Source organism: Haliotis rubra, unplaced genomic scaffold (assembly GCF_003918875.1).
Source record: "Haliotis rubra isolate DU_JTF1 unplaced genomic scaffold, ASM391887v1 Scf753, whole genome shotgun sequence".
Lineage (NCBI taxonomy): Eukaryota > Metazoa > Mollusca > Gastropoda > Lepetellida > Haliotidae > Haliotis > Haliotis rubra.
Window position 1 is genome coordinate 405,281 of NW_025767472.1, and position 26,692 is coordinate 431,972.

Here is a 26,692-nt window from a genome sequence, read left to right on the forward strand (position 1 = left end):
GTCGGCTCGGAGTCAGTATAATGTGTCTGAGTGGGGTATTCATGCTTCACTGCAGCATGGCATTTCTGGTGTCCCCCTCCGTGATGTTGCTGGAATATTGCTAAAAGCGGCGTAAAACCAGGTTTCTGTCATTCTGCCCAGCTCCCATTGGGAATATTACCTTGATGTCATACCTTTCTGCCTCCATCAGGAATATTATGTTTATGTCACACTGCCCAGCTCCCATTGGGAATATTACGTTGATGTCATACCTTTCTGCCTCCATCAGGAATATTATGTTCATGTCATACTGTCCAGCTCCCATTGGGAATATTACCTATATGTCATACTTTCCTGCCTCCATCAGGAATATTATGTTTATGTCATACTGTCCAGCTCCCATTGGGAATACATGTATTACCTTGATGTCATTCTTTCCTGCCTCCATCAGGAATATTATGTTCATGTCATACTGCCGAGCGCCCATTGGGAATATTACCTATATGTCATACTTTCCTGCCTCCATCAGGAATATTATGTTCATGTCATACTGTCCAGCTCCCATTGGGAATATTACCTATATGTCATACTTTCCTGCCTCCATCAGGAATATTATGTTTATGTCATACTGTCCAGCTCCCATTGGGAATACATGTATTACCTTGATGTCATACTTTCCTGCCTCCATCAGGAATATTATGTTTATGCCATACTGCCGAACTTCCATAGGGAATATTACATGGAAGTCATACTGTCCAGCTTTCATTTGTATTATTTCATTGATGCCGTTCCTTCCTGCCTCCATCAGTAATATAAATGTTTCTGTCATACTTACAAACTTCTATTGGGAATATTACATTGATCATATTCGGTAATGTTACGCTTGCGTCATACTTTCCTTCCTCCATCGAAATACTGCATTTATGTCACACTGTCCAGCTTCTGTCAGACATGTAACACTCAAGTAATACTCTACAGCATATATTTTGGCAGTATTACGTCGTTATACTGTACAGCTCCATCGTTATTATTACGTTTATGTCATACTTTCCTGCTTCCATAAAATATACCCACGTTTATGTCATACTGTACAGCTTCCATAAAATATACCACGTTTATGTCATACTGTACAGCTTCCATAAAATATACCATGTTTATGTACGTTTATGTTATACTGTACAGCTTCCATAAAATATACCACGTTTATGTCATACTGAACAGCTTCCATAAAATATACCACATTTATGTCATACTGTACAGCTTCCATAAAATATACCACGTTTATGTCATACTTTCCTGCTTCCATAAAATATACCACGTTGATGTCATACTGTACAGCTTCCATAAAATATACCACGTTTATGTCATACTTTCCTGCTTCCATAAAATATACCACGTTTATGTCATACTTTCCTGCTTCCATAAAATATACCACATTTATGTCATACTGTCCTGCTTCTATAAAATATACCACGTTTATGTCATACTTTCCTGCTTCCATAAAATATACCACGTTTATGTCATACTGTACAGTTTTTATCGGTTATGTTAGTTTGGTACCATACTGTCCAGTGGGATTCCCGTTTATATGGCTGAAGTGAAATGGACTAAGTTTGCACTTGCCAATACGGCACCGATACCCACCCACCCTGTCTATATCGATCTGAGTGATTTCTATCACTTGTTATATACCTCTAACGTCCCCACTATTCTCTCACATTTCAGACTGAGTTATGTATATAACATAGCCGGCATGAACCTCTCCCGCCATTCATCCTGTGTGTTTAGTTACATATCTGATATACCTTCACGCCTTTCATTCTGTGTGGTGTTAGTTATATATCTGATATACCCTTCCCGTCATTCATTCTGTGTGGTGTTAGTTATATATCCGATATACCTTCACGCCTTTCATGCTGTATGGTGTTAGTTATATATCTGATATACCTTCACGCCTTTCATTCTGTGTGGTGTTAGTTATATATCTGATATACCTTCACGCCTTTCATTCTGTATGGTGTTAGTTACATATCTGATATACCTTCACGCCTTTCATTCTGTGTGGTGTTAGTTATATATCTGATATACCCTTCCCGTCATTCATTCTGTGTGGTGTTAGTTATATATCCGATATACCTTCACGCCTTTCATTCTGTATGGTGTTAGTTATATATCTGATATACCTTCACGCCTTTCATTCTGTGTGGTGTTAGTTACATATCTGATATACCTTCACGCCTTTCATTCTGTGTGGTGTTAGTTATATATCTGATATACCTTCATGCCTTTCATTCTGTGTGGTGTTAGTTATATATCTGATATACCCTTCCCGTCATTCATTCTGTGTGGTGTTAGTTATATATCCGATATACCTTCACGCCTTTCATTCTGTATGGTGTTAGTTATATATCTGATATACCTTCACGCCTTTCATTCTGTGTGGTGTTAGTTATATATCTGATATACCTTCACGCCTTTCATTCTGTATGGTGTTAGTTACATATCTGATATACCTTCACGCCTTTCATTCTGTGTGGTGTTAGTTATATATCCGATATACCTTCATGCCTTTCATTCTGTGTGGTGTTAGTTATATATCCGATATACCTTCACGCCTTTCATTCTGTGTGGTGTTAGTTATATATCCGATATACCTTCATGCCTTTCATTCTGTGTGGTGTTAGTTATATATCTGATATACCTTCACGCCTTTCATTCTGTGTGGTGTTAGTTATATATCTGATATACCCTTCCCGTCATTCATTCTGTATGGTGTTAGTTATATATCTGATATATCCTCACGCCTTTCATTCTGTGTGGTGTTAGTTATATATCTGATATACCTTCAATGCCTTTCATTCTGTGTGGTGTTAGTTATATATCTGATATACCTTCACGCCTTTCATTCTGTGTGGTGTTAGTTATATATCCGATATACCTTCATGCCTTTCATTCTGTGTGGTGTTAGTTATATATCCGATATACCTTCATGCCTTTCATTCTGTGTGGTGTTAGTTATATATCCGATATACCTTCATGCCTTTCATTCTGTGTGGTGTTAGTTATATATCTGATATACCTTCACGCCTTTCATTCTGTGTGGTGTTAGTTATATATCCCCCAGGAATATTGCTGACTACAAGAACGTGCTTCACCTGCTCCTTCCTGTATGTTAGTGTCAAATTTGCTGTGTATTTGCAAATGAGTTTATTGCATATATTGCGATTCATGTAGTCGTATTGTGATATACATGTATTGGGGTTAACGTCTTTGTCCGTGAGTGACGCTCATCATACAACCAGATCCTATTTTCTACACATCGAGGCCCTGAAAACATTTGTAATCATTCTGATAATCTTTTTTCCTTTAATGCATGTAACGACTGCTGTTTTGTCATAATTACAAAGGGAACTGTCGGTTGTAAATAGAAGTTGAGTAGGTTTTAACTTAAACCATAGATGTAATCCCAAAACGTGTTGAAACTGGTGATCCTGTTCAATAAACTGGCAATACTGTGCAGTCATACAAATGCTTGTTTGTTGTTTAACGCCACACTCAGCAATATTCCAGCTATATGGCAGTGGTCTGTAAATAATCCAGTCTGGACCAGACAGTCCATTGATCAACAACATGAGTATTGATCTACACAGTTAGGACATGATGACATGTGTCAACCAAGTCAGCGAGTCTGACCACCCGATCCCTTCAGTAGGCTCTTGCGACAAGCATGTCCTATTGAATGTGTTCTTTTCTTCCAGGTGGAGAACCTGCCATGTCCACTAGATCGGCGGCCAAAACTGCCGCAGGGGGGACACTAACAGACCCACATGGGATGGAGACTGACTCCCCTGCACCCTCACCACCAACATCTCCCAGTGCTCAAGTGACGCGGCAGTCAAGACGTGCTACATTTGAATGTGAAGTCTGTGGTAAGAAGTTAATGACAAAGCAGATAAAGAAGAAGCACAGCTTAATACACTCAGGGGAGAAACCACATGGGTGTGAGCTGTGTGGGCGACACTTCCGGCAAGCTTCTGAGCTGCAGCGACACAAGACCAGGCATAGTGAGGAGGATGGAATATGCTGCTTTGTCTGCAGCTTGAAGCTGGACAGCTGTACGGAGCTGGTTGATCACATGAAAAAACACTCTATCAACTTCAAGTCTAAGGTGTCCAGTGCTGGCTACTCATTCCGCTCGTCCTCTGTGGTGAAGAGCTATCGGGACCTGTTCCGCTCTGGCAATCCACAACCTTGTTATGTCTGCTTCAGAGATTTCCCAGGAAGTGAAGAGCTTCTTGAGCACCTGGGACAGCACACTGCTGTGGAGCTTTTGAAAGGTAGCAGTGACAGAGATCTGTGGAAGAGTTCCTCATTCTATGCTGAACTCCAGTATGAGAAGTGGAGAAGAAGAAGCTCCTTACAGATTCTAAAACGCTCAGGAGGAAGTGTAAGTAGAGACAAAACTGAAGCTATATCTGTTGACCCTGTTGTCTCTCATCTGGAGGTTGATGCAGACACAGAGGTCAACATGCAGATCACAGAAACACATGTAGAGGTACCCTTGACAGACACTGAACCAGTCACAGAGCATCACATGTCGGATGAGTCTGATGGAGAACTAGACCCCACTCCATCTGGGAAGATACACAAGGGAAAAAAGCCGCTCCTGTGTCCGGTGTGCGGGAGGAAATATGTTCGACCTGCGGACCTGAAGCAGCACCTGATCCGCCACGTGGCCGACCTGTACAAACAAGGCAACTCTACAAACCCCAATTCCAGGTTCAAGTGCGACATTTGCACTGCTGTATTTCAGTGCGAGAAGGACCTTCAGTTCCATGGTGTTTTTCACGGAGTGTACCGACCTAACGCCAGTACCTATGCTGATGGTCAGTCCACCGTGTGCCCTATCTGTGGGAAGAGGCTGCAGAAAGCCACCAGCCTTCCCTCTCACATTGAGCTTCACAACCAAGACAGGACGTCGAAGTGTGGTGTATGTGGACGTACGTTCAAGTCTGAGAGGAACCGGAATCTTCATCAGAAGATCCACACAGGAGTGAAAGAGTTTGTGTGTAAAGTGTGTGGAAAGGGTCTGTCACGAAAACCTGAGTACGAAGCACATTTGAAGCGACATAACACTGACCCAACCTTCAATGGTAAAGCTGGCCGCAAGAAGGGCTCTAAGGTCATTAATGATAAGGTCATATACTCAAAGAAAGGCTATGGATCACCAGAAGACAAGGTGGCCATGGCCAGGAAACCAAAGAGTCGTGTTCTTCGGAGGGATCAAAAGGAGAAGACCATCATCCCACACAAAAACAAGAAGAGGAAGATGGGCATGGTAGATGGTGATGACACCACAGAGCCTTCCTCCAATGGAGGCCAGGTGGTGCTTCAGAGTGTTGAGACACAGACAGAGGTTCTGACATCGGAACAATCCTCTCTGGCTCATAACAATGACATTATCACTTCTGAACTGACAGATCCTAATTTGACTGCAGCTGAAGTGACCAGTGTTGATGGTGTGTCTGCAGCTGAGGATGAAGCACATTTGAAGCGACATAACACTGACCCAACCTTCAATGGTAAAGCTGGCCACAAGAGGGGCTCTAAGGTCATCAATGATAAGGTCATATACTCAAAGAAAGGCTATGGATCACCAGAAGACAAGGTGGCCATGGCCAGGAAACCAAAGAGTCGTGTTCTTCGGAGGGATCAAAAGGAAAAGACCATCATCCCACTCAAAAAAAAGAAGAGGAAGATGGGCATGGTAGATGGTGATGACACCACAGAGCCTTCCTCCAATGGAGACCAGGTGGTGCTTCAGAGTGTTGAGACACAGACAGAGGTTCTGACATCGGAACAATCCTCTCTGGCTCATAACAATGACATTATCACTTCTGAACAGACAGATCTTAATTTGACTGCAGCCGAAGTGACAAGTGTTGATGGTGTGTCTGCAGCTGAGGATGAAGCAATCATCATCACTGTTCAGGACCCCACGACGGGGGAGAATGAGGAATGGACTGTTTCGGTCCAACAGAGGTGAAGATAGGTGGGCGCGGTGAGAAACGCTGGGCAATAATATTCAAGTGCATGAGTTTTCGAGCTGTGTACCTTGATCTATTGGACAGTTTCTTAATGGCTTTCCGACGATTCATTTCCCACAGAGCGGAACCATTCGAAGTTGTGTTTGACTGTGGGACCAACTTCAAAGGTGGTGAGGCAGAATTGAGAGTCATTTGAACCTTTGAGTCCTGAAATAACCAAGCAGCTTGCCAGGCACCAGATGAATTTCCGATTCAACCCACCACACTTTGGAGAAGTATGCGAGCGTGAAGTCAGGTGTGTTGCCATGGGAGAACAATTAGTTTCTCAACCAGTGCTGAGAACAGTACCGAGAACAGTACTAATGGAAGTAGGATGGATCGTCAACTCCAAACCCCTTGTTTACGTCTCTACAGACGTGCTGGACTGAACCAATAACCCCAAACATCCTGTTGATGGGTAGACATGATCCTTCACTGCCGCAAGATGTCTACCCATCAGACGAAATACTCAGCCGATGGAGATGGCGCCACAGCCAGCTCCTCGCAGACCACTTCTAGAAGCACTTCATGAAGTACTACCTGTGAACTCTTCAGTCACGCCAGAAGCTGCAGAAAGACAGGAAGAAGCTGAGCAACGTTGAGGTCGTAATGATCATTGAACCCCAACCAAGATCAACACTGGAGAGGACCTGTGCCTGCGGTCAGCTGTTGTCCAGGTTGGAGACCGCCAGTACCTGCGGCTGCTGTCTAAGTTGATCAGACTGCCACAGATGGTGGACTAAAGTACTGTCAGAAATAAAATGAAAATGTTGTTTTTTCAAATTTATATCTACAATTTTATGACGTTTATATGTGAAAGTGTGAAATATCTGTTAAACTAAATTTGGACTAACTACAGTCTCAGTGGTAGGGAGATAAGATACGTACAAAATGGACTTTACTGAGGAGAGATTAGTGCAGAAATGAACAATGCGTTTTATTTTTCTTAGTCTAAAACGACTTATTTAGAACAGACCATGGCTTTATGCAAACTAGTGTGCGATGATATTTTATTTCAAAGGACACTTTTAAAATGCTTATTTTGAAACTAGACTTAGCTTCATTATAAACGATAGCTGACGTACAAAATACTAACTTTAATGCAGAAACTACTAAGGATGTAGCTACCATGGAGCCTCACTTTCACCATAAAAGGAAACAAGTAGGAGGGGTCGTCTCAAAAGCAAAACCAGTACGAGTGTCACCGACGGTGGTTGGGATCGTACTGGGGGATAGAGATAACAGCTGAGATAAGATAATCCTTTAGGGAATTAAACTGGGGGTGTTCTGAAGGCATTTTGGTTTTATCATTTAAAACTGCTTGCTCAATCACACCCAGTGCAAACTGGTCGTAAGTGAGTGAGTTCAGTTTTACGCCGCTTTTAACAATATTCCAGCTATATCACGGTGGGGGACACCAGAAATGGGCTTCACACATTGTACCCATGTGGGGAATCGAACCCAGGTCTTCGGCTTGACGAGCGAACGCTTTAACCACTAGGCTAACACACACACACACACACACACACACACACACACACACCACCACCACCACGGGGGAGGGTGGGGGGATGAGTGCACGTGAAATACGAAGTAGATTTATGTATAAGACGGTGGTCGACGATACACCGGCCAATTCGCCTGTCTCCCATTCGAGCTTATTTCATTCGTGCTTGTTCGTTCTATTCGTCCCATTCAGTTTTAGGCATCGTTAGACTGTTAGATTGTTGTACTTGTTGTTAGAATATTGTAGTGTTTAGAGGTTTGACAATTAGCAGTATTTAGAGGTTTCATTCAAAGTTCATTTTCTTCATTTCTTCACTTTTAGAGAATCACGTTTAGTTGCTTGTAAATCATCCATAGTTTCCTCACTGATAATAGTTGTCACGGTTAGTTCCTTGTTTAGGCCAAAGGTAAGTTCAAAATTTTAGTTGATTAGGTTTTCAGTTACTTTGCATAGCTCTGCACAATCGTTTATTTCCACTGCACAACATTTGGTAGCAGAGCGTGGTTTCTCTGGTGAGAATATTCAGTTAGTTGTATTAGCATTTAGTTCAGTTAGATTAGTTTAAGACATAGAAATAGTTACTGTGAAATAACTATTCACTATGTCAGAGATATTCATGCTTCACTGCGGCATGGTATCTCAGTGGGCTAGCTCTATAAAACCAGCTTAAGTCTGGGCTAGTACAAGCAGCCGCACATACACGCATTCACGTCGTCATATGAGCGAAATATTCTCAAGCATGACGTAAAACCCAATTTCACCTCACCTCACTATGTCAGAGTCCAAGCCAACTTCTAAGTCAATGGTAGAGGTCGCTCCTGGCGAGATAGAACTGAGATAAGCCAAACTTAAAGGTCACATGCAACGTAAAACACAACTTTGCAGATTCTGATACCTTTCGGTATGGACATACCGAAACAAATCGTCAAAAATGCAAATTCAACTTATAAAGTTGAAAAATAACGCGATGAAAAAAACGCGCGAAATCGGAGTTCAAACGTTTCACTAATTTTCCCCAGACTTTTCTGGGGAAAACGGGTTTCAACAGCTGGGCCGCGCTCATAGCACGTGCGCAAGTAAATAGGTTCGCGCAGCTTGGAAGCGGGTTGTCGGGTGAATACTCGGTGAAGGCTTTGGTGTGAACTATTTTTCTTATGTTTTGTTGATATCTCACAGGCGCGAGCTTTTTATATGTTATGACAGTAAATTAACTGTTTATATAATTTCATTTGTCTATTTCACCACACGTTCTTCTTACCGAGACACTTTCTCAGTTCGATACTTAAAAGCAATGCCATTATTTAGCGTTGACACAATTTCTAACTGTGATATAGATATGTCGTTGTCACAGACAAAACTCAATGTCTTGTTTTATTGACACCTGTGTGTCTGCCTGCCTGTCTGCTAATGACAATATTCAAAACACAACTGCTATCACTGACCACATGCAATTTGAACTTAACACCAATCAGGCTATACACCATAAACAAAATGCATTGATTTATGGCCCGAGTTCGGTCTCTGTCTGGGTGGAGACTGGGTTCGGTATCCCGGCTGCTTCGTTTCGAGGGAGGTAAACCCAAGTACAAAATATTGCACTTTTGATTTGCGATTATACGCTTATAATTTTGTTTATTTGATTTTTCATAATCAGCAATGCATATTATATGTCATGAAGAAGTGATAATTGTGTTTTAATTATGTTTGATTTTTTGGTTGCATGTGACCTTTAAGCTTCAAAAGACTGCGTCAAAGTCTGTTTTAACTAGAGCAAAGAACAAATTGTTGAATTTAGTTGAAATTCAAACTCCAGATCGTAAAACAATCAGGAGTGTCATAGTTCCCTGCAGAGCAAGGCTATAGGCATCATAGTTGAGTTGTTAGAGGCTTACAGCTTGATTGGTGACTCTGACAAAGTCTAGAACACTAGTAAGGAAGTTGCAACAGTTGAAGATGAGATTCAACTGGCCCTTGATAATGCTGAAGGGTTTCTTAGAACCAATGCACCTGCTAGTTCAAAGGCATCGAGCATTAAGTCTGGAATATCAAGGTTATTTCATTCTGACGCAAGTCATTCGCATGAGAACTGTAAAGGTTCACAGCATGGTTCAGGCGTTAGTCAAGGTGGCAAACCTGCTTCACCCAACATAGGTTGTGTACCACAAAAGTCAAATATGGTTGATAAGCTTCCACTTAACACCAAAGGGTATTCCTCTTTAGGTAAGTCATCAAGGCAACACAATTTAGGTGAAGATATGTGGAAACAATTGAAGCGAGTATCCATTCCAGTATTTTATGGTGACACTAGAGAATATGAAGGCTGGAAAGCTGCTTTCATGGCATGTGTTGATAAAGCTCCTGCCACTAATGAGTATAAGCTTCTGCAGCTTAAACAGTTTCTTTCTGGTGAAGCAGCACAACTTGTAGCTAAGTTAGGTCACAGTGCCTCAGTCTATGATGTGGCCTTAGAAAGATTGGATAGAAAGTATGGCGGCAAACGACGTCAGATAGCACTGAAACTGGAAGAAATATATAATTTCAGGCCAATAGACCAGGGAGTGCTAAAGAATTGGACAATTTCGCTGGCATGCTTGATGTAGAGTGGTCAGTTTGAGGGAGCTGGGGTGTGGGTGTTTGTCTTCACTACTGGTTCAAAAAATGAATGAGGCTATGATAACGCAGTTTCACAGGTGGATTTTTGAGCACCAAAGGCAAGAGTCGGTTGAGACATTTAGGGAATGGGTTCTGCAAGAGGCAGAGTTGCAGACAATAGCTTCAGAGGTAAAACATGGAATAGTTAACAGATCAAAGACAACAGATAAAAAAAGATAATTATGAGAAAGGAACATTCACAAGCACACATAACAGCTAAGGCATGGCAATGTCATGTTTGTCATGGAACAGATCATGACACTTTGGGCTGTGCACAGTTCATATTTCTTGGTCTACCTGAACCGTGGGATAAGGCAAAACAGTTAGGTTTATGCTTTCGCTGCCTTGACATCGGTCATCTGGGTAAATCATGCAGTAGAATTGTGAAATGTGGGCTTGATGGCTGTAAGGCAAATCATAACAGGTTACTTCATGACAACAGTAAAGTGGCCAGGAACGACAAGGCTGACGTTGGTACTTAAAAGGTTAATAATATAACCACAAGAAAGTCTCACGAAAGTAGATCAGAGACCACCACTTTGTCGACTTCTAAAGAGGAAGCACAGTATCTTGCTCTTAGGACAATTCCTGTCGTTCTTAAGAATGGTAATCACAGAATGACTGTGAACGCATTGCTCGATGACGCTAGTAGGCATACATCAACCAGGATGTAGCATATGAACTTGGTGTGCATGGTAATACACTACAAGTGTCGGTTAATGTCCTGAATAATAAACAGGAGACCTTTGACAGTATGCTAATTGATGTTGGCATAGAGAGTATGGATGGTTCAGTAGACATGACCATTACAGCTTAGACAACTACCAAAGTAACAGGCAGAATGGAAGTTATTGATTGGGGTAAACATGTCAAGCAATGGCCAAATTTGAGGAATATTCAATTCCCAGAGGTAAGTTCTCGGGCCATAGTTGACATCCTAATAGGTATGGACTATTTAGAGCTGCATTCTTCTCTCAAAGAAATCTCTCGTCCACAACGGGACAGGAGTCAAACGACCATGTCACAAGCTCAATAACGGGTATGTCCACCATCGGCATTGAGAACAGCAGTGCATCGACAACGCATAGAGCCTATCAAACGTGCAATGAAGGCTTGTGGGATGTCACGCCAGATTCTCTCAAGTTCTGTTGCAAGGTCAAGGACGTTATCTGGCGGATGAGGAAGACGGCGTAGACGTCGATCCATCTCGTCCCAAACATGCTCTATCGGGGAGAGATCCGGTGAATTTGCAGGCCAAGGCAGTAAGTCAACGTTGTGGTGTTGCAAGAAATCCATAGCAACCCTTGCCGTATGGGGGCGGACATTGTTGGAATGTTAACCCAGGGCCATGACGTTGCAGAAAAGGAATTGCCACAGGTCGAAGAATCTGATCCATGTAGCCCACACCAGTTAAGTTGCCCTGAACAATCACCAAAGGAGTTCTTTGGCGTGCTGTTATTCAACCCCAAATCATCACGGAACCACCACCAAAGCGATTCCTCTTCAAGACTCAGGCCTGTGCATAACGTTCTCCAGCGCGTCTATAGGCACGTTGACGTCCATCACTATGGGAAATGTTAAACCTGGACTCATCTGTAAAAACAACATTTTTCCACCAAAACAAGTATCTGCGGACATGATTTCGGCACCACATTCGGCGAGCTTGTCGATGACGTGTCAGGATAGGCCGTATGGCGGGACGTCGTGGTCTGATCCCGTGATGACGTAAACGTTGTCGAACTGTGTTGGGGTGGATACGGCGAAGTCCTGGGATGGTTCGGGCAGTCATCACTGCAGTCTGAAACCTGTGGCGAAGATGGGTCACCCTTATCCATCTGTCCTGTCTTGGCGTTGTTACACGTGGATGCCAGAACGTGGCCGATCGATGGCGTCATTTGTGTTCTGGTAGCGTCTCACCAGTGCAGAAATGGTGTTCCGGTGGCAGTGGAAATGTGCAGTCACTTGTCGTTGAGACATTCCCCCACGGACCATCCCAATGGCCTCACCAGGTTGTGCAGACGTGAGTCTTGGCGTGCTATGCGTTTCAATAGCCGTTTAATTTTTTGAACTATCGCAAGGGCAGGGGTTGAGCTTTCCAAAGTGACAATAGTGTGTCACAGTCGCATTCATGTGCTCTGTTTCTCTTTCCCGGAATGCACGTGCAACAACGTATTGCACGTCTCAAGGACGAACCCACTGACGTCACGGAACGTGGCACGTACATGCATGTTGGATACATGTCACTAATCTCCGAGTTTAGATCCTTATGTGGACACACAGGTTTGATAAGTTTCGATTTTAAATTTTTGTATGCACAGTAATGAAATAATGTGGTTCAGGGACTGTGATACAGACTACCTAACCGCTGTGCCTTGGCTGAATCTGAACCACTGATAGTGTCCAGACCACCACTATAGCTAGTTAGCTAGTGGCTATAAAGCGTTCGCTCGTCACGCCGAAGACCCGGGTTCGATTCCCCACATGTATACTATGTGTGAAGCCCATTCCTGGAATCCACCGCCGTGATATTGCTGAAATATTGCTAAAAGCGGCGTAAAATCATACTCACTCATTCAGTACCCGTGAAGGTCCGGGTTAGAATATTGATCTTCAGTAACCCATGCTTGTCGTAAGAGGCGACTAACGGGATCGGGTGGTCAGGCTCGCTGACTTGGTTGACACATCTCATCGGTTCCCGGTTGCGCAGATCGATGCTCATGCTGTTGATCACTGGATTGTCTGGTCCAGACTAGATTATTTACAGGCCACCGCCATATAGCTGGAATATTGCTGAGTGCGGCGAAAAACTCAACTCACTCACGCATTCAGTGACAGTTAATATTCAGAATAATGCAGTGTCTCGCCTTCCGTGGCCCGCTGTGAGTCCAGACCTGAACCTCCTGGAGAACATGTGGGATTTTATCGGGCGACGGACACTATCACGTGTACCACCTGTTTAAGATCTGCATGGGCTGCAAGCAGCTTACCAAACAGTTTGACGCCAAGAATGGTGACAGTTTCCTGCAACGTATACCACGACTGTGGTGTGTAGGCGACGTAGGGTTACCGGAAGTTATCCAAGCGCTTGGAGGGTACACACAGTACTGTGGAAATAGAAAAAAAATGTTTTGAGGCTTTTACTCTGTACCCTTAAAATTTACAAAATTGCAAATAGCATTTGTCGAAATAACCCACATCGGCCTAACTGTGCGTTTAGTGGGATGCGTAATAGGATATCCATAAACGCAAGTTTACTCGTAAAATCGGGCAAAACTTAAAATAAGAATAGCTGCTGAAAACAATAGATCAGACTATAGATAACAATTCGGTAGCTCATCCAGGAGTAACGACAGACCATTGACTCAGCTGGCATGAAATGCAAGTGCTGCCTATCTCAAAGATATTCTGTGCGATTTCTTGTGTGTTGTGGGGCGGTGGGGTAGCCCAGTGGTTAATGCGTTGGCACGCCGGGTTCGATTCCCCACATGGATTATAATGTGTGAAGCTCATGTCTGGTGTCTCCCGCCGAGATATTGCTGGAATATTGCTAAAAACGGCGTAAAACTAAACTCACTCACTCACTCTTGTGTGTTGAATGTCTCATATTTTGATTAACATCTAACATGTCGTTCTTTCCTAAAGTTTATGTTGGATATTTAAAATATTGAAAGGCCGCCGTATTAAATGCCTGAAAATATATAGGTGGCATGACCACCCGAAGATCTACAGGACTGGATATTATGTGTAAATTGTTACTTCCCCAGTTTTATTCCCCTAAAGGATTATCTTATTTTAACTGATATCTCTATCCCCCAGCCCGACCCCAACCACCGTCTGCAACACCCGTCTGGTTTTGTTTTTGAGACGACCGCTCCTACCTGTTTTTTTTTATAGTGGTAGGGAGACTCCAGGGTAGCTACATCCTTAATAGTTTCAGAATTAAAGATATTATTGTCATCGTTTATAAGGCACCTAAGTCTAACTTAAACATGGGCATTTAAAAAGTGACCTTTGTAATACAATATCGCACATTAATTTACATACAGACATGGTCTGTTCCAAAGAAGTCGATTTGGACTTTGGATCAGTTTTTTTCTATTTCCGACAGTACTTTAGATATTGATTGTACAATATTCCCACTTTACAAATAAACGTTTTTGTCTCATCACATACACGCCATGTTGCCTGATACTCTCTCAAAATTCAATACTTGTAACAGGTATCATTATTCTTGTGTATTGTGCTATATCCACTATTAAAACGTTGAAGGTCACTGTCCTTTTGTGCTTTCTTGTAGTCAAGACATGATCGATTGCCACCGTGGTGTAGTGGTTAGAGTGTCCTCTCGGAGAGCGGAAGGTAGCTGGTTCGATCCCCGACCGCGTCATACCAAAAGACGTTAAAATATGGTACTTGTTGGTCCCTGCCTGGCGCTCGGCATTAATGGGTACAACAAGGACTGGTCGGCTTGGAGTCAGTATAATGTGTCTGAGTGGGGTATTCCTGCTTCACTGCGGCACGGTATCTCAGTGGGCTAGCACTATAAAACCAGCTTAAGTCTGGGCTAGTACAAGCAGCCGCACCTACACATACACACGCATGCACGTCGTCATGTGTATACGTTAGCACCCTCCTCAAGGGTGATATGGATTTCAACGCTCGAGTCTTCGCACGAGAGCGTTGAATCCATATCACCCGCAGAGGTGTGGGGGTGGGGTGGGTGGGGGTGTGCTAACCTACTTATACCACGTGGGCGCCGAATGGACTCGTCCATTGCTTGTTGCACGTGCGTTTCCTGCACCGCCAAGGTTGTTATCCACATATCAACCTCTGCACGTGCAGATAGAAGGTTGATACACAGAAAATCAACCTGCCAGAACAATGGACATAACACACCCTAGTGGTATAAGAGCGAAATATTCTCAAGCACGACGTTAAACCTAATTTCACCTCACCTCACCTGGGCTAGTACAAGCAGCCGCACATACACATACACACGCATGCACGTCGTCATATGAGCGAAATATTCTCAAGTACGACGTTAAACCCAATTTCACCTCACCTCACCTCAAAACGTGATCTTGCAGATACAGCTTTACCAACGTACTGTGCGTGCACACAGCTGATGTTAGCCGAAACATACAACTTTGTAACAATTACTGGGGATGCTTGACTTTATTCCAGGTGTAAATCTCAAAATTCGGGTGTCATCTCAAAATGTTGATAAAATCTTTAATCCTCGAAAGACACGAGGTCCTGTGTCTAGAGCCTCACGGGCAGCTTGGCTTAACCAGGGTAAAATGTCTGCTCTTTGCGAAACATAAATTTCCTTCGCGCCACTGAACACCCTGGAGATGGATATAAGGCACTCTACAGGTGTATTATATATTTATATTAACCACCTGGGATATAAGGCACTCTAAGGTCCTGTACACCTGTGTACAGGTGTATTATATATTAATATATATACACCTGTACACCTGTGCCTTATATCTACATATACAGGTGTATTATATAATATAATAATATATAATACACCTGTAGAGTGCCTTATATCCATCTCCAGGATGTTCAGTGGCGCGAAGGAAATTTATGTTTCGCAAAGAGCAGACATTTTAGGACCTCGTGTCTTTCGAGGATTAAAGATTTTATCAACATTTTGAGATGACCCCGATTCGAAACACTTCATAGTACAAGACACCATGACGTATTGAACTGTGGAGCATTTCGAGTCGGGGGCTCATCTTATTGTTTTATTTTTATTAGTTCGCAAAGACACAGGGGCCTGTGGCTCTAGATGGTTAACTGTCATATGACCATCTTATACCATCTTATACTCATACCGATGACATGTGTCAACCAGGTCAGCGAGCCTGACCACCCGATCCTGTTAATCGCCTCTGACGACAAGCATGGGGTACTGAAGATCAATATTCTAACCCGGATCTTCACTGGTCTTGAGCATTACCCCCAAGAGGTCGACAGACATGTTGACGTCCATGACTACGGGTAACATTAAATCTGACTCGTCTGTAAAAACGAGGTTCCTCCATCTCCGCTGACGCACATTACAAGATTGAGGCACCACCTTTGACGGTTTCTGGATGACGTTGCGTAAGGATAGGCCGTTTTGTGGAACGAAGTAGTCGTGACCCGTAATGACGTAAACGGTTCCTGACTATGTTGGGGTTTATACGCCAAAGCCATGGTACATGTAGCTCAGATACATAGTGTTCACTAACATGAACGTTCATGTTAGTGAACGCTATGTATCTTAGCTACATGTCATCATCACATCCCGAATTGCGAAGATCGATGCTCATGCTGTTGATCACTGGATTGACTGGTTCAGACTCGATTATTTACAGACCGCCGCCATTTATAGCTGGATGAGTAGGACTGCACATTATTAGCAGTTTATCGCACTGTATCAACAGTCTCTGCACGAATATGTTGTTTCCGTGGTAGTGGAAATGTGCAGCCACCTGGCGCTGAGACATCCGCCCGCAGATGTCATGACGTTGTGCAGTCGTGAGTTGTGGCATGATGAATATATATGGTTTATTAGCAGTTTTGAACGATCAAACACCATACAATTAAGCTTTCCAAATGAGTGAATCGGTTTTACCCCATCTAAATATATTTTTCGTTTCATCACATTGAAATATCTTTCCGTAACAAAACCATTCCCAGTTTCATATAAATCCTAGCGACCGGAAACGAAGCTCGCGTTTTAATAAAGGGACATACCCATCAAATTTACTTCGTTTATCTGGTGAGTATTGGATAATACCTTGCAGTTATTGTTGAGGTTTTAACAAATGGAATATATTCTGCTTGTTGCCCAGTATGGAAAAGGGAAGAATCAGTTGAGTCGTTTTCATAAACCCGTTGTATTTGACCTGTTGACATCCGATTTTCCACTTCACCAGGCCTGTTATGTTTACACACGTTAGATTGCAGCACAGATAGAAGCATATTAAACACGTATAGTTTAATTTCGACCTGAATACCTATGTCGTGCTTTACAAATAGATTTGGGGTTCAGATATAAATCGTTTAATGCTTTAACAGGTGAGTCAAGGAGATACGCGTCCGCCATGTTTGATCCGAGATCGATGGTTACCATAATGCCCGGACAAGAGGGAAGGGGAGACGGTGTTTTCGTAGGCTGAACCAGTTCGTAGACGCGGTGGATTCGTAGCCCAGACTGGTTCGTAGACGTGTAGAAATAATATAATAAAAGTATTTTGTAAACATATTAATTTTGAAAATGATTTCTTTTTACCTTCTTGAGGTTTATGTACTCCAATGTTTGTACAGGTAATCTTTGTCGGCGGATCAGACAAAAATTGTCCACTCATCATAATTTTCCGACAACAAGAAAATAATGAAATTACCGATCATACTTACCTAATAAATTTTTTTCACAAAACTCAAACACTCTTCGTTTACTCTAAGGTCATAATATCTGTGGTGTTTTTCAGAGTTTTATTCAGTTTTGGGAACACAGAACCTCCGGAGAGGGTAATTTACTGTCAGAAACAAAAAATAAACATTAGAATGACTAGCAGCTCAAGTGGTGAAAATATTGGTTTTTGATAAAATAATAGGTAATCTGACATGATATAGGCTTTAATTGATAGAAAATAACATTACATTGATGAGATGGGAAGAGTAATTACTTACATGATTGTGATTGGTTTGGATATTACCAGATTGAAAGCTAAGAAAAATTTTCTGAAGTTTACATGTGTTTTTGTAAAGGGAGATCACTCTGAGGCTACCACCTTGAGCTACCAGTTTGCTAAAACAAAGGGAAGGAGTGTTGGTTCAAACCCGCTGAACCGCTAACTAGGAAAATATAGTGTTTTTAATTTTTGTCATTTTTATTATGTGTTTGGGGTTCTTTTAAAGAGTTCCTTCACAATATCGATTTTCATCATCAATGATGTAGAAGTTTCCCCATTTTACTAATGTCTACGAATCCACTGGTCAGTCCGCCTACGAATCCACCGGATTTCCATATCTCCGAACCAGTCTGGTCTACGAATTCACCTACAGCCAGAGGAAACACATCCTTCGATGGTTCAGCACACATGGCTTATCACATGGTTCGATGGTTATCATACACTGTCAAAACCCAATATGCAGGTCCAAATGATGTCCAACTGACATATGTGAAAACATAAACCTATTTTGCATAATGTTGTGTGTGGTAAATAAAGGGTTTGATCTATGCAACTTGTACCAAAACATTCAGCTTCACAAGTACAATAGTCATTCTGAAATAAGGCTTTGAGTATGTGAAAATGAAATGTAAGTTAGTCCCAACTGTCAAAACCAGGAAGTACACCAACCTCACTATGATCTGGTCTTATTGCAGCTGCATTCAGTTGATTGTGTTGTTTTCCTTTATTAACATCATATACACCCCACATACAAGCAGGGCGGTGGGGTAGCCTAGTGGTTAAAGCGTTAGCTCGTCACGCCGGGTTCGAATCCCCACATGGGTACAATGTGTGAAGCCCATTTCTGGTGTCCCCCGCCGTGATGTTGCTGGAATATTGCTAAAAGCGGCGTAAAACCAAACTCACTCACTCACATACGAGCAACTGTTTTAAATCTTGATGAATTTCCTCCAAAGTTAGGCTTCAGCTCTGTCCCAACCTTTGCAGAAATGTACGCTACGGTCACATTGCAATTCATTTACAGCCAAATTCATTATCTATCAGATTCATTTGTCTGTCAAATATAAAGGTGGCAGACATTTCTTTGAGGATATTCACAAATCACATAAATTCCAAGCTGTGTACACAGTTATACAGTGTACAAAAACTAAGAGCATACAAACTAGGAGCATTCTCTTGTAGTTCTATTTGTTTTATTTATCCCTCATTTGTGTGTTAGGAGGTTAAGTGAATCATGTCTCGCAATTTATTGATGGGATATTTAACCAGAATACTTGTTTACTTGTTCTTTCCTTTGTCTGTAGGTCTTTCATGTAAGTCAAAAGACAATTTTAATGGAAAAGCCTATGTCCATAGGTTAATTATGCTGTCTGCTTTCTCACTAATACACAAAAAAGTGTTTTAGTCACGGAACACACCATTCATCTCATGTAGGAGAGCACAAATCAATTAAGCATTGACACTTACGAAATGTATGTTACTATTTTTGTTAGGGAACTGTCAGTTGTGAATAGAAGTTGAGTAGGTTTTAACTAAAACTGTAGATGTAATCCCAAAACGTATTTTATTCTTTTACCCTATATACTGGTTTTCCTAAAAGACATTGCAATACCTTTGAAACTGGTGATACTGTGCAATAAACTGGCAATACTGTGCAGTCATACAAATGTTTGTTTGTTGTTTAACGCCACACTCAGCAATATTCCAGCTATATGGCAGTGGTCTGTAAATAATCCAGTCTGGACCAGACAGTCCATTGATGAACAACATGAGTATTGATCTACACAGTTAGGACATGATGACATGTGTCAACCAAGTCAGCGAGTCTGACCACTCGATCCCGTTAGTAGGCTCTTGCAACAAGCATGTCCACTATTGAATGTGGTCTTCTCTTCCAGGTGGAGAACCTGCCATGTCCACTAGATCGGCGGCCAAAACTGCCCCAGGGGGGACACTGACAGACCCACACGGGGTGGAGCCTGACTCCCCTGCACTCTCACCACCAACATCTCCCAGTGCTCGAGTGACGCAGCAGTCGAGACATGCTACATTTGAATGTGAAGTCTGTGGTAAGAAGTTAATGACAAAGCAGATAAAGAAGAAGCACAGCTTAGTACACTCAGGGGAGAAACCACATGGGTGTGACCTGTGTGGGCGACACTTCCGGCAAGCTTCTGAGCTGCAGCGACACAAGATCAGGCATAGTGAGGAGGATGGAATATGCTGCTATGTCTGCAGCTTGAAGCTGGACAGCTGTACAGAGCTGGTTGATCACATGAAAAAACACTCTATCAACTTCAAGTCTAAGGTGTCCAGTGCAGGCTACACATTCCGCTCGTCCTCTGTGATGAAGAGCTATCGGGACCTGTTCCGCTCCGGCAATCCGCAACCTTGTTATGTCTGCTTCAGAGATTTCCCAGGAAGTGCAGAGCTTCTTGAGCACCTGGGACAGCACACTGCTATGGAACTTTTGAAAGGTAGCAGTGACAGAGATCTGTGGAAGAGTTCCTCATTCTATGCTGAACTTCAGTATGAGAAGTGGAGAAGAAGAAGGGCAAGCTCCTCACAGAGTCTCAAAAGCTCAGGAGGAAGTGCAAGTAGAGACAAAACTGAAGCTATATCTGTTGACCCTGTTGTCTCTCATCTGGAGGTTGATGCAGACACAGAGGTCAACATGCAGATCACAGAAACACATGTAGAGGTACACTTGAGAGACACTGAATCAGTCACAGAGCCCACAGTAAAGGTCGAGGAAGTAGAGAAGGAAGTGGAGAGTGGGGAGGAGGGGAAAATGTTGCATCACATGTCGGATGAGTCTGATGGAGAACTAGACCCCACTCCATCTGGAAAGATACGCCAGGAAAAAAAAGCCGCTCCTGTGTCCGGTGTGCGGGAGGAAATATGTTCGACCTGAGGACCTGAAGCAGCACCTGATCCGCCACGTGGCCGACCTGTACCAACAAGGCAACTCCACAAACCCCAACTCCAGGTTCAAGTGTGACATTTGCACTGCTGTATTCCAGTGCGAGAAGGACCTTCAGTTCCACAGTGTTTATCACGGAGTGTACCGACCTAACGCCAGGACCTACGCTGATGGTCAGACCTTCAGGTGCCCTATCTGTGGGAAGAGGCTGCGGAAAGCCACCAGCCTTCCCTCTCACCTTGAGCTTCACAGCCAAGACAAGAAGTCGGAGTGTGGTGTATGTGGACGTACGTTTAAGTCGGAGAGGAACCGGAATCGTCATCAGAAGATCCACACAGGAGTGAAAGAGTTTGTGTGTGAAGTCTGTGGAAAGGGTCTTTCACGAAAAGCTGAGTACGAAGTACATTTGAATCGGCATAACACTGACCCAACCTTCAATGGTAAAACTGGCCGCAAGAAGGGCTCTAAAGTCATCAATGATAAGGTCATATACTCAAAGGAAGGCTATGGATCACCAGAAGACAAGGTGGCCATGGCCAGAAAACCAAAGAGTCGTGTTCTTCGGAGGGATCAAAAGGAGAAGACCATCATCCCACACAAAAACAAGAAGAGGAAGATGGGCATGGTAGATGGTGATGACACCACAGAGCCTTCCTCCAATGGAGACCAGGTGGTGCTTCAGAGTGTTGAGACACAGACAGAGGTTCTGACATCGGAACAATCCTCTCTGGCTCATAACAGATCTGAACTGACAGATCCTAATTTGACTGCAGCCAAAGTGACCAGTGTTGATGGTGTATCTGCAGCTGAGGATGAAGCAATCATCATCACTGTTCAGGACCCCACAACGGGGGAGAATGAGGAATGGACTGTTTCGGTCCAACGAATGAAGATAGGTAGGCGCGGTGAGAAACAGTGGGGAATTAATAATCAAGTGCATGACTTTTCGAGCTGTGTACCTTGATCTATTGGACAGTTTGGATGCCAACACCTTCTTAATGGCTTTCTGACGATTCATTTCCCACAGACCTGAACCATTCGAAGTTCTGTTTGACTGTGGGACCAACTTCAAAGGCGGTGAGCAAGAATTGAGAGTCATTTGAAGCCTTGAGTCCTGAAATAACCAAGCAGCTTGCCAGCCACCAGATGATTTTCCTATTCAACCCACCAAGCGCACCACACTTTGGAGGAGTATGGGAGCGTGAAGTCAGGTGTGTTGCCATGGGAGAACAATTAGTTTCTGAACCAGTCCTGAGAACAGTACTCATGGAAGTAGAATGGATCGTCAACTCCAAACCCCTTGGTTACATCTCTACAGACGTGCTGGACTGTGAACCAATAACCCCAAACATCCTGTTGATGGGTAGACATGATCCTTCACTGCCGCAAGTTGTCTACCCAGCAGACGAAATACTCAACCGACGGACGCCACAGCCAGCTCCTCGCAGACCACTTGTAGAAGCACTTCATGAAGTACTATCTGTCAACTCTTCAGTCACGCCAGAAGCTGCAGAAAGACAGGAAGAAGCTGAGCAACGGCGAGGTCGTAATGATCATTGAACCCCAACTACAGTCCGTTTGAGTCAGAAACGGATCGATGAATTGCAAATTTTATCATTGTACAAAATTATAAATAGTACACGTTTATCATTTGCTAATACCAACAGCTTTCTTATATATGAAAATTTTCCGGACTCCACCAAAAAGTTCTTTAAGAAACTATCATTAAAATTTTGACACAGTTCACTATTTGTTACGAGGAAGGAGTGCAGAGAAAGGGACAGCCAGGTGTCAGAGAAGCACGTGCACATGTGCCCACCAAGTTATTGATTCATTAGCCTGTGCTGTGCCGTCTCCAGCCTTTCTCGCACACCTGGCTGTTGGGTATTAGTAAATGATAAACATGTGTACTATTTATATTTATGTGGCAATTTTGTACAATGATAAACTTTGCAATTCATCGGTCCGTTTCTGACTCGAACGGACTGTAGTCGGATCCCTCTGGACTATCGGACGTGTCACCAAGATCAACACTGGAGACGACCAGTGCATGCGGTCAGCTGTTGTCCAGGTTGGAGACCGCCAGTACCTGCAGCTGTTGTCCAGGTTGGAGACCGCCAGTACCTGCAGCTGTTGTCCAGGTTGGAGACCGCCAGTACCTGCAGCTGTTGTCCAGGTTGGAGACCGCCAGTACCTGCAGCTGTTGTCCAGGTTGGAGACCGCCAGTACCCCATAATTAGCCAGTACCTGCAGCCGTTGTCCAGGTTGGAGAATAATTGCGCATGATACCAGTACAGCTGTTGTCCAGGTTGGAGACCGCCAGTACCTGCAGCTGTTGTCCAGGTTGGAGACCGCCAGTACCTGCAGCTGTTGTCCAGGTTGGAGACCGCCAGTACCTGCAGCTGTTGTCCAGGTTGGAGACCGCCAGTACCTGCAGCTGTTGTCCAGGTTGGAGACCGCCAGTACCTGCAGCTGTTGTCCAGGTTGGAGACCGCCAGTACCTGCAGCTGCTGTCTGAGTTGATCAGACTGCCTGAGATGGTGGACTAAACTACTGTCGGAAATAGAAAAAAAATGTTGTTGTTTTTTCACATTTATATCTACAATTTTATGAAGTTTATATGTGAAAGTCGCAGTTTTAGGGAGATAGGATACGTACAAAATGGACTTTACTGAGGAGAGATTAGTGCAGAAATGAACAATGCGGGGTTTTTTCTAAGTCCAAAACGACTTATTTAGAACAGACCATGGCTTTATGCAAACTAGTGTACGATGATATTTTATTTCAGAGGACACTTTTTAAATGCCTATTTTGAAACTAGACTTAGCTTCATTATAAACGAAAGCTGACGTAAAAAAGACTAACTTTAATACAGAAACTATTAAGGATGTAGCTACCATGTAGCCTACCGTCACTATGGAAAGAAACAAGTAGGAGGGGTCGTCTCAAAAGCAAAACCAGGACGAGTGTCACCGACGGTGGTTGAGGAGATAAGATAATCCTTTAGGGAATAAAACTGGGGGTGTTCTGAAGGCATTTTGGTTTTATCATTTAAAACTGCTCGCTCAATCACACGCAGTGCAAACTAGTCGTATCGCCTGAATGCACCCGGGGATGAGTGAGTGAGTGAGTTCAGTTTTGCGCCGCTTTTAACAATATTCCGGACACCAGGAATGGGCTTCACATATTGGTACTCATGTGGGGAATCGAACCCGGGTCTTCGGCTTGACGAGCGAACGCTTTAACCACTAGGCTAGAATATTCAGTTAGTTGTATTAGCATTTAGTTCAGTTAGATTAGTTTAAGACATAGAAATAGTTACTGTGAAATAACTATTCACGATGTCAGAGATATTCATGCTTCACTGCGGCATGGTATCTCAGTGGGCTAGCACTATAAAACCAGCTTAAGTCTGGGCTAGTACAAGCAGCCACACATAAACATACACACGCATGCACGTCATATGAGCGAAATATTCTCAAGCACGGCGTAAAACCCAGATGAGATGAGATTCAACTGGCCCTTGACAATGCTGAAGGGTTTCTTAGAACCAATGCACCTGCTAGTTCAAAGGCATCGAGCATTAAGTCTGGAATATCAAGGTTATTTCATTCTGACGCAAGTCATTCGCATGAGAACTGTAAAGGTTCACAGCATGGTTCAGGCGTTAGTCAGGGTGGCAAACCTGCTTCACCCAACATAGGTTGTGTACCACAAAAGTCAAATATGGTTAATAAACTTCCACTTAACACTGAAGGGTATTCCTCTTCAGGTAAGTCATCAAGGTAACACAATTTAGGTGAAGGTATGTGGAAACAATTGAAGCGAGTATCCATTCCAGTATTTTATGGTGACACTAGAGAATATGAAGGCTGGAAAGCTGCTTTCATGGCATGTGTTGATAAAGCTCCTGCCACTAATGAGTATAAGCTTCTGCAGCTTAAACAGTACTTTAGATATTGATTGTACAACATTCCCACTTTACAAATAAACGTTTTTGTCTCATCACATACACGCCATGTTTCCTGATACTCTCTCAAACTCCAAACTTGTTACAGGTGTCATGTTTCTTGTGTTTTGTGCCATATCAACTATTAAAACGTTGACTGACTGACTGAGTTTGGTTTTACGCCGCTTTTAGCAATATTCCAGCAACATCACGGCGGGGGACACCAGAAATGGGCTTCACACAATGTACCCATGAGGGGATTCGAACCCGGGTCTTCGGCGTGACGAGCCAACGCTTTACCACTAGGCTACCCCACCGCCCCAAAACGTTGAAGGTCACTGTCCTTTTGTGCTTTCTTGTAGTCAAGACATGATCGACCGCCACCGTGGTGTAGTGCTAAGAGCGTCCGCCCGAAGAGCGGAAGGTTGTGGGTTCGATCCCCGACCGCGTCATACCAAAAGACGTTAAAATATGGTACTTGTTGGTCCCTGCCTGGCGCTCTGCATTTATGGGTACAACAAGGACTGGTCGGCTCGGAGTCAGTATCATGTGTCTGAGCTTCGCTGCGGCATGGTATCTCAGTGGGCTAGCACTATAAAACCAGTTTAAGTCTGCACGTCGTCATATGAGCGAAATATTCTCAAGTACGACGTTAAACCCAATTCCACTTCACCTCACCTCACCTCAAGACGTGATCTTACAGAATAGCCTACAGCTTGACCAACGTACTGTTCGTGCACACAGCTGATGTTAGCCGAAACATACAACTTTGTAACAATTACTGGGGATGCTTGATTTTATTCCAGGTGTAAATATATACAGCTAAACGTTAATTAAGCACCACCAAATTCAAAAGTAAATATTATCAATTAGTGTCAAGTAAGGATGATGAAATTTCACAGTATGCTATGTGCCTGTATTGCCCGTGCATCACACGTATCGCAACCATAAACTGCGCAATACAGAAGATGCACGTGCTCGATACACATGCACGGGCAAACTGGAGACGTCAAAGACCGACCCAGACCTGGACGTCCAAGAAAAACTAGTGCTCGTGACGACAGGGCCTTAATTTGCTTAGCCAGACGCAATCCAATGACCCATGCTGAAGACCTCCGTAGAAAATGGCGAGTGGGCGTCAGACCTCCGAAAGAGGTTAAGAGCTGCAGGATTGCGTGCACGTAGACCAGTCAGACGTCCATTTCTCACTGACAGACACATGCAAGAACGCCTGGCGTGGTGCAGGTTAAGGCAAAACCACAATCTCCGATACTGGCGCAGAGTCCACTGGTCGGACGAAAGTCGTTACCTGTTGCACGTCACTGACGGCCGCAGCCGTGTCTGGCGCCGCCGCAATGAAGCTTATAACCCGGAAATGATTGAACCAACGGTCCCCTTTGGCGGTGGCTCAGTGATGGTGTGGGGTTGTGTGTCCTACGACTGCAAGCTGGACCTAATCACAGTACCGGGAACGTTAAACGGACAACGTTATCAACGTGACATCTTGGATGTTGCCGTAATACCCCATTTTGACAATCACACACTTGCCAGTCGTCCCCTGTTCATGGATGATAACGCCAGGCCTCATCGTGCCAGAGCAGTAGTCGATCACTTGAGGAACAATGCTATTGACACTATTCCATGGCCAGCCAGAAGCCCGGATCTTAATCCCATAGAGCATTTATGGGATTATCTTGGGCGCCAAGTGAGAGCCAGAGATCCTTCTGTGCAGAATATGGATGAACTGCAACAGGCTCTTCACGAGGATTGGCAGAGAATCCCGATGCTTAGAATCAGACGTCTCATTTCAAGCATGAGAAGGCGTCTTAAAAATGTGATTCGTGTTAGAGGTGGATACTCCCGATACTGACTAAACAGTTTCTAGAGATAGCCATGATGACAACA

At 43.5% G+C, this 26,692-nt stretch overlaps 2 protein-coding genes across 2 annotated transcripts in view; both read left to right on the plus strand.

Moving 5' to 3' along the window:
* Positions 1–26,692, plus strand: part of LOC124260193 — a 51,884-nt gene that overhangs the window by 11,621 nt on the left and 13,571 nt on the right. Inside the window, exons 3-9 of the mRNA XM_046694453.1 lie at positions 3,738–6,021; positions 6,147–6,213; positions 6,621–6,726; positions 19,814–20,616; positions 20,747–21,796; positions 22,334–22,384; positions 23,147–23,321. Coding sequence (XP_046550409.1) covers positions 3,752–6,021; positions 6,147–6,213; positions 6,621–6,726; positions 19,814–20,616; positions 20,747–21,796; positions 22,334–22,384; positions 23,147–23,321 — 4,522 coding nt within the window. The 5' untranslated portion in view covers positions 3,738–3,751. The remainder of the gene's footprint in view (positions 1–3,737; positions 6,022–6,146; positions 6,214–6,620; positions 6,727–19,813; positions 20,617–20,746; positions 21,797–22,333; positions 22,385–23,146; positions 23,322–26,692) is intronic.
* On the plus strand, positions 21,819–23,434 carry LOC124260186. The gene is made up of 3 exons (XM_046694444.1): positions 21,819–22,406; positions 22,827–23,049; positions 23,147–23,434. Exons 1-3 carry the CDS (start codon positions 22,307–22,309, stop codon positions 23,385–23,387), a joined length of 564 nt encoding a protein of 187 aa, XP_046550400.1. The 5' UTR covers positions 21,819–22,306; the 3' UTR covers positions 23,388–23,434.